At 42.2% G+C, this 12,164-nt stretch overlaps 1 protein-coding gene across 5 annotated transcripts in view; it reads left to right on the plus strand.

Annotated features, from left to right (window-relative positions):
- Positions 1 to 11,774, plus strand: part of SUPT3H (SPT3 homolog, SAGA and STAGA complex component) — a 429,703-nt gene extending 417,929 nt beyond the window's left edge. For 4 of the 5 annotated variants that reach the window (XM_019537136.1, XM_019537139.1, XM_019537137.1 and 1 more), the window contains 2 exons: positions 10,091 to 10,176; positions 10,787 to 11,774. In XM_019537136.1, coding sequence (XP_019392681.1) covers positions 10,091 to 10,132 — 42 coding nt within the window. In that variant the 3' untranslated portion in view covers positions 10,133 to 10,176; positions 10,787 to 11,774. The remainder of the gene's footprint in view (positions 1 to 10,090; positions 10,177 to 10,786) is intronic. The other variant, XM_019537140.1, reaches the window with a different exon arrangement.
- The last annotated feature ends 390 nt before the right edge of the window (positions 11,775 to 12,164 follow it).

Genomic DNA, 12,164 nt, shown 5'->3' on the forward strand with positions numbered 1-12,164 from the left:
GCAAATATAGTATCTTAACCATAGGAACAGGGAGGACCTAATGAAAATAATAATTATTGTTTGGCACATTGTATTTCCAAAGCACTGTGCAAACATTAACTCTGTAATCAATCAATCCTCAAAATAGCCCTGGGTGAGTGATAGCATTCCCATTTCAAAGCCGGGGGAAACTGAAACACAGGAAAGTTAAGTGGTCTGTCTGAGGCCACACAGCAAGTAAGTGTCAGAGCTGGGACTGAAGCCCAGCACTTCCTGGCTCCCGCCTCGGTGCTCGATGCACTGGACCACACCGTCTCTCTTCCAAGCAAATTGCCTTAAATACACAAGCGGGGATCGTTAGCAATAATAACATTTGGGGTAAATTAAACTCTCTTTTGACACTGGGCAAACTGACAGCTCGAGCCCCTCCTGCAAATAATGGAAATGTTGAAAAGCCCGAAGTCGCCTTTCATGGAGAAAAGAGTCAGGCCATTTCATTCCGAATTAAAGTGCCCCCATCCAAGATGGTCTTGCAGTCGGAGGTAGATTTTCACCTGAGTGTCATGTGACCAACTTGCAGAGCTGCGCCTTGAGTTATAGACTGCTGTTTTCCAGCTGTTATCGTACACCCAAGTTCTTTTTCCCCCTGGGATGTAACCTTAGTCTCAGACATAATGAGCTTGCCAGAATTTATTATTGCTGCAGTACAGTTAAAGCTAACAAGTGGAGGAGTATCAGCGGAGGAGACACTGGCATAGTCTTTTTAGCAGGTCAGAAAGTGGTTAGGCTAGTTTAACGTAAGCAGGTAAAATTAAAAAGGGGCAAAGCCTGATGCCCCCACCCTGAATTCGGTGCAGAGGAACCAGAATAGGAGCAGTTGTGTTGGATCCAGTATGATCGGAGGGCTATGCCTCTGCTTGTGTGCAGCGGCGTTCAGCACCACTGGGGAGGTCTCTGCGCTGCTGCGGAAGAGCTGTTGTGGGCAGAGGAAGTGATCTTCCACGGCGCTAATTTGCCTCTGTGTCCCCCACCAGGAAAGGAGGGCTTTACCCAAGGCTGGGGAAGCAGTGGTAGAACAGCAACACTTTGTGCAGCCTGAGGGCACAGGCCTCCTAACTCAGCCCAGCTGAAGACAGTGTGCTGGGACCAAGACGGGGGTGGGGAGGGTGCTGAGTGATGTGCAGAATCTGAGCAGGGTTTATTATTTTTTATTGTCCTAAGCAATGTTTTTTTTTCTTTTACAACGCAGGAGAATTTCAGAAAAATAGGGCTATTAAAGTCGGTGGCAGCTATGGGAAGAGCTTTGCAAAAGTATGCTTGTTTTGCAGAGTGTACTGCCAAGTATTGTTTTACAGTTTCATTTTTTCCTTCTCTCTCTGTTGTTTACAGTACCCTCAGAGAACTGAAATGATGTTTCTCTGCCTACCAATTTTGTTCTTTTTTTTTCCCTTTTTGGCAAATGTTGATACCCCACTCCCACATCCCAGTTTTAACTGCACCAGAAGCCATCATCCCTTTGCCTTACTTTTCCTTCTTCTGATTAGCAGCCCAGCCCTGAGAACAGCATTTGTTAGTTAACTGCTGTGTTGCAAGTTATGCAAGATGAACCCCATGCAAGCCAAAGTCTGCTCGTGATGTCAGTAGGTTTGCACAGAAGTCACTGAAATCAAAATTGACCCTTGTTCCCCCCTGCCACCCCAAATATCCTAATGACCCCTAATGATGATTTTGTTTTTCTCAGCAATGGGAAGATGAGGTTAAAAAAAAGAACAGAGTTGGAATAGATAAGCTGGCTGACTTCCTTTAACAAAATTGGATCAAGTTCACGTGCATGCCTGGGTGCGGCAATGCAGTTTTTGCATGATCATTGAAAAAGAGTTTACATCATTGGCCAATAAACAGTAAGCGAAGCCCAACACTGACTTCATTCGAAAGCATTTCACTAGCAGATCACTAAAGGGTGGGTTATCGTGGCAGCTCTTCCATCACTGCTGGATGTTTGTTTGTGGCTGCCTGTGTAATGGGTGTTGATGGTCACAGTCCCAAGTGTAGGAGACAGGTGTCTACAATGGGAGAAGGTCCCATTATAGCTGGGGTATTATTAGCAGCTTCAACAGACAAGGGCAAATGTGACTACTGAAGTTTTTCCTGACTCGTATAGGTGGTTCCTGTAGGGACTGGGTGGAAGGACAGTAGTGGCTCATTTCCAGTAAGATCCCTTTCTTGGATAAAAAGATATGACCGTTTTTAGCACTGTCAGTCTGGCACTATCATAAATCAGATGGGTGAGGATTCATAAATGCAGCATAAGGCACATTGTGGATGGCTTAAGTTTGTCATCCATTAAACCTGTGCACACTTGCCTACAATTATGGCATTTATTATCCATTATTTGTTCTGTGCCAACAGTATACTAAGCAATTTATTTATATGTGTATAAAATATACAGTCTCCTCCCCCTCTTTCTTGGAATAATATCAGACATTTGTACTTTGGCTACCGATTAAATGTGGGGTAACTGAAGTAGAGATTTAAACGCTATTGTCATAAATTAAAGGGGAGGAATAACGTATTATGCTTCTTTTGTTATGTGTATGTACTTTTAATAAGGAGAGTCTGTATACATGTAGGTTTATTTGGACCTAAACAGGAGCAACTAATTCTAAATGACAAATGGATTTTCTTCCTTAAACAGTACCGTTTATACTTAGCCCCTTAAGTTAATTATTATTTTAATCTGTAAATAAGCCGACACTTCTTCGCATGTGGTTTGACTAAGCAGGCTGGGGAAATTAGAAGAGTAACCTTTTAATCACTTGGTTTTTGAACGTAGACATTTTTATGTTCAAAGCCCGATGAATCTGTCCAGAATGACTTGTTTGATATTATGGGGCTTATGAAATTTCAAAGTTAACATTCCACAAATAAAATGGAAAGAAGAAAAACGGGAAAAGGAGTATATTTAAAATTACACAATCTTTGTGTTTTATGGGTTCCAGGTTATTTGGAATGGAATGAAAGTTAATGCTACATCCTTTTTTCCATCCTGCCAGCCAGTATCTGATCCAAAAATGTCTCTTATTTAAAGGGCAGGGCTCCCTCCACTGTTCTTAAATAAAGGCTTCCACTGTCTGAGATCTAATCCTCCCTGATTTCTACAGTAACATGATAAGAATGCAGAGGGAGAAATATTTCATGAAAAAAAGTTTTGCATACAATTCCCATATCACCAGGAAGTTAAACTCATCTGGTTCAATTTACGTTTATGCAAATATCAGAAAATAGAGCCACATTACTAAAGGGAGGAGGAAGGACCATGGCATGTCACAAACAAGATGTGCCTATTTGTATTTACGTTTGCTAATGAAGTTCAGCCAGGACTTGCTCTTTGATTTTGGTGTCTCAGTCTGCTATTCCACTTTATGCATTATAATTAAATCACTTGCCCACACACATACACAAGGACAACAAGAAAGGGAGCCTTCAAGGTTTTAAAATGTTGTCGAGTGTAACTTGGATAGAAGGCAAGAGTAATACAGAAATATACCGTTGTAAAGTGGCCCAGTGGGCCCGGTTCCCTGTTCATGGGAGTTGTTGTACCTCTACTGAAGTAAACAGAGCCGCAGATTTAAACCAGAAGATGATTTGGCACAATACAGTGTAGTATTTGTAAAGCTCATGGGGGGTGATGGTTGAGCCCTAAACTTTTCACTTTTTAGCTCCAGTGAGGAATCTAACTCAGTTCACCCAACCCCAAAATCGTTATGTCTATGCATTTGTCTGTTCAGAATCAGTCTTTCTCTTCCCCTTTTTCTCACCATGTTACGGCTGTGAAATAATCCATCCAATAATGTAAGAGTTAACTAGAGATAGCTTTGGCCAGCAGTCTTTGGATTCTGAAATTTTCCCAAATTCGTGAGTATGGAGATTTTTGGGTTTGGCTTGGACCCATTTCTGTAAATCTCTGCTTCACATATCAATGTTAAAAAACCCACTGGCTTCCTGACTAGCTTCCTGGTGTTGTCTTCCATTCTGTGTCACCCTGGTCACTCAATACAAGGCAAGAGCATTACTTACCCTGTCAGCTGTCTGCACAGCTCTCCCTACTAGGAGAAACTTGTATGGTGAAGAGACTTCTTTGTGTCAAGACCTGTATTTTGAACTTAATTTCCAATTTGCCTTTTTAATGGAGCATCTCTTCCTTTTTGCTGCTGGGCATCAAATCTATGTTAGTAATTCCACCTTATGCCATCTCAACAAAAGGGAAGATTGTGATGTTGCTTTCTCTTGAATGAGAGGGAACTAGACGGTGTTCCTCTCTCTCAAGTCCTGAACACACACAAATAATACTGTCATTTACAGTCCAAAAAGTATAGGTTAGATGACTTAAATTTGCAAAGAGTAGGAATTTCGCAAAAGGATGTCTTTGCTATTAACAAGTTCAAATATGCGTATATAAATCAAGGGCTCTAACTGTTCGCAACAGCTGTTTTGGAGGATGTGTATGCATAGAGGATGCATAATGTTATATCATGGTGCAGTGTCACAAAGCTACAAGCTGGCTGTGTAAGTCATCTTAAACAAGGGAGAGGCCACCTTTTCATTTATACCATCCCGGGGCCTTGGTGTAAAGTAGCTTTCGGGTCATGTCCTATTCCAACTATTATGTATCTAAGTAGAGTCCTATTCCAATGTGCTCAAGTCCCTGAAAAACCATTAACACATCTATTTTTTAACACATCTTCATCTTAATCTTAAGGCTAAGTCCTAAGAGCAGTGATGAAGAAGAGGGCCCACTCACCTACTTTTTACATTAGCAGTTTTTCAGGGACTCAGTCTGAAATGGGATCTTACTTGGGCACCTAATAGGTAAAGTAAGCCTTAACGGGCACGAGAATCTGTAGCAACTGCTATTTTTACATGACACCAGAGTTTGTCTTCATTTTTTTTATATAAATGTTATAGTGTTTTGTTTTGTTTTTTAAATCCCTTTCTCCATTATACCAAGACTGTAGCTTGCAGGTTCCTTCCGGTGACAGCCAGGTTGGGGAGTGCCTGCAGTGAGAGAGGTGCCTCCTGCTGGTCTCTCGCAGGGAACGGGCAAGAGAGCTACAGGAAGAGGTGGTGAGGCTCCAAAGCATCCTCCGCCGTGAGTTCATTGGTTCGGTACCAAAGGAGATCTTCGGGAGTGTGGAGGAAGAACTGCCAGAGGCCACACTAGAGAAGAGAGAGCACAAGCACTCCCAGGAGAGTGGAAGCTTGTGATCTCTGGCAGCAAGCAGAAATGGTCACCTCCACCTGCAGTCATTCATCTGGAGAACAGATGTGCAGCCCTAGTAGCAGAGAGGGTGGAGGAAGAGAGGTCAGGCCTCACCAAGGTGGAAAGGATCGAAACAACCACCACCGAGAAGTGATGGGTGGTGGTGGTTCGAGACTTCCTTCTGCAGGGGATGGAAGGAGCCAACTGTTGACCTGACCTGTTGTCTTGGGAAGTCTGCTGCTTGCCTGGAGCCTGGATCCAAGATATCACAGAGGGATTACCGAGACTCATCCGGCCCTCTGACTGCCACCCCATGCTGCTCATCCATGTGGGGAAGGGGCTTACTTGGAGGAAGAGCAAGCAGGAGAGGGCAACAGGCGAGGTGTTCTCACTCTTCCTGAGAAATCACCTGATTACCTCGGGTGTCTGTATGTGAATGCATGGGGCCTGGGAAATGAGCAGGAAGAATTGGAAGTCCTCGCAGAGTCACGGCACTGTGACGTGGTTGGAATAACAGAGACGTGGTGGGAGCTCGCACGACTGGAGCACTGTCATAAATGGGTACAAACCGTTCAGGATGGACAGACAGGGGAGAAGAGGAGTTGTTGCTGCATTTTATGTGAAAGAGCCATATGACTGCTCAGAGCTCCAGTATGAAACTGGAGATTGACCTGTTGAGAGTCTCTGGGTTAGGGCCAGAGGAGGGAGCAACAAGGGTGATGTTGTTGTGGGGGTCTGCTCTAGACCACCAGAGCAGGAGCAAGTGATGGATGAAGCTCTCTTCAAACACATAGAGGAAGTTTCCCAGTCACAGGTCCTGGCCCTGGACTTCAATCCCCCTGATGTGCTGGGAGGGCAATACAGCAGTGCCTGGGCAATCCAGGAGGTTTTTGGAGAGTGCTGGGGACAACTTCCTAGTGCAAGTGCTGGAGTGGCCAGGTAGGCGCTGTGCTCTTCTTGACCTGCTGCTCACGAACAGGGAAGAATTGGTGGGGCATGTAGTAGTGGATGGCAAGTTGGGCAGGAGGAACCACCAGTTGATTGAGTTCAGGATCCTGAGGAAAGGAAGGATGGAGAGCAGCAGAGTAAGGACCCTGGACTTCAGAAAAGCAAACTTCGACTCGCTCAGGGAACTCATGGGCAGGATCCCCTGGGATGCCAGGCTGAGAGGGAGAGAGTCCAGGGGAGCTGGCTATACTGTAAAGAAACCTGACTGAGTGCAGGAACAAACCAGCCTGATGTGCAGCAAGAGTAGCAAGTGTGGCTGGGCAGCAGCTCTGCAGAAAAGGACCTGGGGATTAGCGTGGACAATAAGATGAATATGAGGCAGCAGTGTGCCCTCGTTGCCAAGAAGGCTAATGGCATACTGGGCTGCAATGGTAGGTGTGTTGCCATCAGGTCAAGGGAAGTGATTATTCCCCTCTATTTGGCACTGGTGAGGCCGCATCTGGAGTACTGTGTTCAGTTTTGGGCCCCCACTACAGAAAGGATGTGGACAAATTGGAGAGAGTCCAGTGGAGGACAATGAAAGTGGTGAGGGTGCTGGGAGACATGACTTCTGAGAAGAGGCTGAGGGTCCTGGGTTTATTTAGAGAAGAGAAGACTGAGAAAGGATTTAATAGCAGCCTTTAACTACCTCAAGCTGTGTAACAAAGAAGATGGAGCTGGACTGTCCTCAGTGGTGGCAGATGACAGAACAAAGAGCAGTGGGCTCAAGTTGCAGCAAGGAAAGTTGAGGTTAGATATTCGGAAGAGTTTTCTCACTAGGAGGGCAGTAAAGCACTGGACCAGGTTCCCCAGAGAGGTTGTGGACTCTCCATCCTTGGAGGTTTTTAAGACCTGGGTAGACAAAGCCCTGGCTGGGATGGTCTAGTTGGGGATGGTCCTGCTTTGAGCAGCGGGTTGGACTAGATGCGACTTCCTGAGGTCCCTTCAACCCTCGTTTTCCATGATTCTCTGATTATTTTTTATGTCTCTTGGCAAATAAAGATGTCATCTTTAGTACCCTGAATCTGGTAACCTTTATGTTAGGGGTAAATGTTATTACTTAGCTACCTGTATAATAGTTTTCCTGTGCAATAACAACTTTTAGAGATTAAAGTTTGTATTTTGTAATGGATCAGGGCTTGGAAGATGTTCTGTCTTGCTATGGAGAGTCGATATCTTTACTGTTGCAGATGACCCATTTCTGAAACGCTTGTTTGAGGGGAGGTTGAAGGTAAAGCCTGCTTTTTAGGGAAGTCACTTTGAGGCTCTTAAGGATTATAGGCATTGCCTCTTACATGAGTTATTCAATAAAATGTGCATATATGAGAATCACTTCCTCCAGCTCTGGAAAGCGAAATGTTTTGTTTTCATTCTCACCAAGGTCCAAAATGGCTGAAGGAATTTTGTTCAGCCTTTCCAAAAAAATTCAACTTTGGGCAGAGATTAAAAGCAAGGAAACTTTCAGCCCAAGGGTGAAGGTTCCAGTAAGCTATGAGTATGCGAGAACAGGGAGTTCAGTAGGAAATGCTTTGCAATCCTAACTATAGCAGGCATGAGCTATAATGTATTGCTAAATATAGATGAGTGGGAGTGTTCTGCTTTAAGACAGTGGTGTCCTTCCAGCCTTGAAATTTGCTCCTAAAATGACCTTTTCTGGGGTATAGGGAACCATCTAATATTGCCCGTGTTGGAAATGTTTAAGCTCGATTATTTCCCAGGTGAGCTCAGCCAAGCCCAAATTTGCACCTCAGCCAAAAAATCCTTTCCCAAACAGGGCAGAATTCAATCATTTATCTTTAATGTGAATCCAGCTTTACACTCAGGTTCATTTATCTCAATGTAAACTGCGCAGTAGCCCTAAATATTATATTTGTATGTTAAAGGTTGTCCCTGTGGTTATAAACTTTGTGAAAATATCGAGGTCAAGGAGGCAAAGGCATTATTTTTGCACAGACATCAAAATGCCAGCCATAATAGTTTGGGCAGGCTGCAGATCCAAATTCCCTTGGACTCTCTAGTTGTGGTTGTGTGGATATAACGAATCCTTCTTTTAAAGTTATTGTCTAGCCTGTTTTTGTGCATTTCATATTTGGGTACAGTGTTTTTGTTTGGCTTTTGTTTTGTGGTGGCATTGTCATGTCTGATGGCTGGCTGTCTATCCTGCAAGCTAATATTCCACCCTTGGACTTTAATACTATATACAGTTTAACCTATACATTGAAATATGATGTTTATATAAAGAGTGTTATAGCATATAGCGTGTATGGTTTCTCTTTGCATATTCAGTGCGTCTGAAAATTACTCTTTCTCTGTATATGATGGTTGTTTTTACACATATATTTGATTAAAATTCAGTATAAACATAATTTCAATCCAAAAGTTATTTGAGGCTCTTTCTTGCACTGTGTTAACACTGTTCTTCAGTTTCTAGTTCCAAAGAGGGGAAAATTGGTTGCACAAAAATGAGTTAGGAAATTGAATTCAGAATAATATATGCATAGTAGCACGAGGGTACAAATGGATACGCACAACTAAAGAACTGTAGGGAATTAAACATTAAAGCAATGCCTTGCTAAACATTTTAGGCTCCAAATTCAGATTTTGTCAAAACCTGGTAAATGCCAAATCATTCTGTTAAATGTATTGGGGTGCCTCTACATTCGAACAGCTGTAACTGAGATTGCAGTCTTCTCCAAGTTTTCCAAAACTAAAAATAATAAAATATCTCCACAATTTATTTTAAAAAATAATTAAAATATTGGGGGGGGTGGGGAATAAAAGTATTTCTCAGCAGTTTCTGATCACCCACATTTCAGTATTATGCGCTATACCCTTTTCAAATTTTCTTCTGAAACATTTCTGTTCTGTAGTTTTACTATCAGAGGTAGTACGTTATACCAGATAATCTGTTTATATATGGCAGTTCTGATGTGGTTCCGAAAATGAACCGAGGGATCGTTTATACATAGTGAAATCTGCCAGTCTATTTTCATTTTCCAAGCTGAGTCATAAGAAGAAAGTGAACCAACAATATATAATGGGGAAAGATGTTCCAAATCTCTTCATTTTGATGATATTATTAGCATCACAAGTAGAGAAATATTTCATAGCATTATGATTTTAAACCTGACAGCCTCCCGTTAAAATTTGTGGTTTTAGTTTTTCTGGTAAAAGACACATAACTTCCTGCATTAATTCAGGGGAGACGTTTAAATTGCATGGAAAATATTTTAGTAAGATAGTGACATGGTATCGTTAAAATTCTACTTCTCAACCACTGTTTAACTCTCCCACTTCTTTATCATTGGGAAGACTCGATCTGAGGTTACATTATATGGGAGATCAAAGTTTTCTGTACTGACAGAATGCCTTAGTTCAGTATAGGTCGGGGGGAAAATACACTAGTGTCTGTTTACATAGCTTTTGGCCCAGGCTATAAATTAGAATTGGAAAAGCTGTAAAGAGTCAGTAATTTATAGGCTATTAAGATACTTAGGTTAGAAGTAATTCCTGAACATAGTGAATGGAGAACACATGCTTTTAAAGGACAAACAGATTCAGCATAATAATATATTTTGGGCCCTGTTTATTTTGTAGACAATTAACAAAATAGGATGTCATATTTTTGCATATCTGTTGCTCTCCTGAAATAGAATCACTAACCACTTGTTAACCACATTGATTTTTTAATAGACAAAGTGGTTGCCTATAGCTTCCCCACCAGAAATGTTCAGATTAAGCACACTATTAGATTGCAGCCAGAATCGTCTCCAGAACAGAAAGAAAGCCTCGCCTTCCTCTCTGCCCTTCCCCTTGTTTGCGTTGATGTGATAATTCATTACAGATTTTCTCTTTCTTTGACAGAGTGCCTACCGCAGAAATGGGATGACTTTTCTAGCCTGCTAATATGGATGTGGCTGAGGCAACAGGAAAGACACTGTTATATTAAGGTGATTTTCTTTTCCCCTCCGTGGAGGGGAAAAAACCCCATGAGCTCTAATGTCCCTGTGTACCAGTGAGTGGGCTGGTTTGTTGTGACTATCTGCTGGCTGACTCCGTCTCTCTTTCCAGCCCCCTCAATCGTTATTCTTGTTTACTAGCCGGAACATTTAGCTAATTAATGGCAGGATGTTTGGGATACTGTGTAGGTGGACAAGAATGCAGATCGCAGTTTTTAAATTTGCAGTGGTCTCACTGCTATCACCAACATAGAAAGTACAGTGTCACCTCCTCCCCTCCCCTCCCCCCCCAAGTCTGTATGTTATAATTGAGATATTTTGTAAAGGTGTGGGGCAAAAAGAGGCCGAAGATTATTTCTGCTTCCCTTGAGTTTTATAAAATGTGAGAACAGCATTTTCTTGCGTGTGTTTGTCTCAAATCCTCTTCAGACAGTGCTAAGACACTAGAACCAAGTGCATCCAACCCAAGAATATTTCAGTGAGCAGCACGCAGAAGTGCGGGTATGAACCAAGTTCAGATAAGGAGGTTTTTCAAATAAAAGGATTGGGGTAAATAGGATCTTAGTGTTTCTGTTGAATATTCCTGTATTTGCAATCCCAGGGGGTGACTGTCAACATCTCAGCACTCACCAGATCGAAACACTGATGTCATCGTGAAGCTTTCCAGTCACTACGGGGCATTGGATCATCTTAAGGCACTTATGGACCTGAGTAGTCCTCTTGATATCAAAGGGACTAGACAAGTGCTTAAAGTTTCACACCTGCTTAAGTTCTTTATTGGGAGGACCCAAATCTGCCGCCGTTGATATCAGTGATGACATTTTCGTTGGATTCAATGGTTGAAGAACATGCCACTGCCCCTTTTTTTTTTAGTCCTGTTTTTCCACTAGGCTTTTCTTTATTGTTTGTTTGTTTTTTTGTTAAATCTTGAGTCTTCCCTTGATGCCTCTCGCCTCCTCCACTCTTCCAGGCTTTCCTTTCCTCATGAGGACATTCATTTCTTCCCATGACAACTGTACAAAGATAGAACTAACCACAGAGATGCTCAAACAGGCAAAAAGGCACCAATCCCAATCCTTCATCAGGATCTACCAGTGTCTACAAGGGCGTTTCACTGGCCCAGGGGTCTGTTTCCAATCCCAGGTTTGGGGGGGTGGGGGTCCACAAAAACTTTAGACTTGAGAGATCAGGGAGATAACTGACTCTATTACTTCTTTATAGTATAGCCATCTATTCCCATTCCTCCTTTATACCGTTTCTAGCTGTATATGTTTTCATTGCCCTGCACTCCTGAACCCACTTCGGAAAACTGGAAAAAAAAACCGTGAAATTTTGTGTCTCTTCCTTCAGACCAATAAATTGTGAAGCATTGTAAATGTGAGCATTGTGCATCCAGCATTAATGCCATCCATAAACTGCCACTTTCTCTTACCTGCTGCATGACCGTTTTTCTGGAATTAATCTGTATGTAAAGAACTAAAAATAATGTGTACAATACAGCATATTAAAAAGGAGGGGGGGAGGGAAGTTTTCTGATGTTCCATCTGTGCTTGTTGAAATGTATGATTAAACTTTTCTTTTTATCATCATTCTTATTTTTCTTGGCGTCCCTAATCATGGAAAATTATATGCTTGCTGTAAACATCCAGACTTTTTTAAAAGGACACCAGCATTTATTGTATTTGGTTTCGATCTACAGGCATATAGACAGAAGAAACCATTTCAGGCACTGGGTACTGGAATCAAAATTCCTTCCGTAGCTGTATCTCTCCCAGATTTTACATTTTAAAATATGCATAAGCAGGAAAAATACTGGCACTTATTTTTTACTGGTCTACTTAAAGTCCCAGAGAATGAAGACTCAACATACATTTCTCTCAGAAATATGACAGATCATGTTTTTGTTGGTCAGCTCTATGTTTGTCTATCTTGAACAGCCTGACAGGCAATTATTTATAAAATCTGGGTTTGCCCGGTAA

The sequence above is a fragment of the Crocodylus porosus genome, unplaced genomic scaffold, assembly GCF_001723895.1.
Source record: "Crocodylus porosus isolate Cpor-Errol unplaced genomic scaffold, CroPor_comp1, whole genome shotgun sequence".
Classification (NCBI taxonomy): Eukaryota; Metazoa; Chordata; order Crocodylia; family Crocodylidae; genus Crocodylus; species Crocodylus porosus.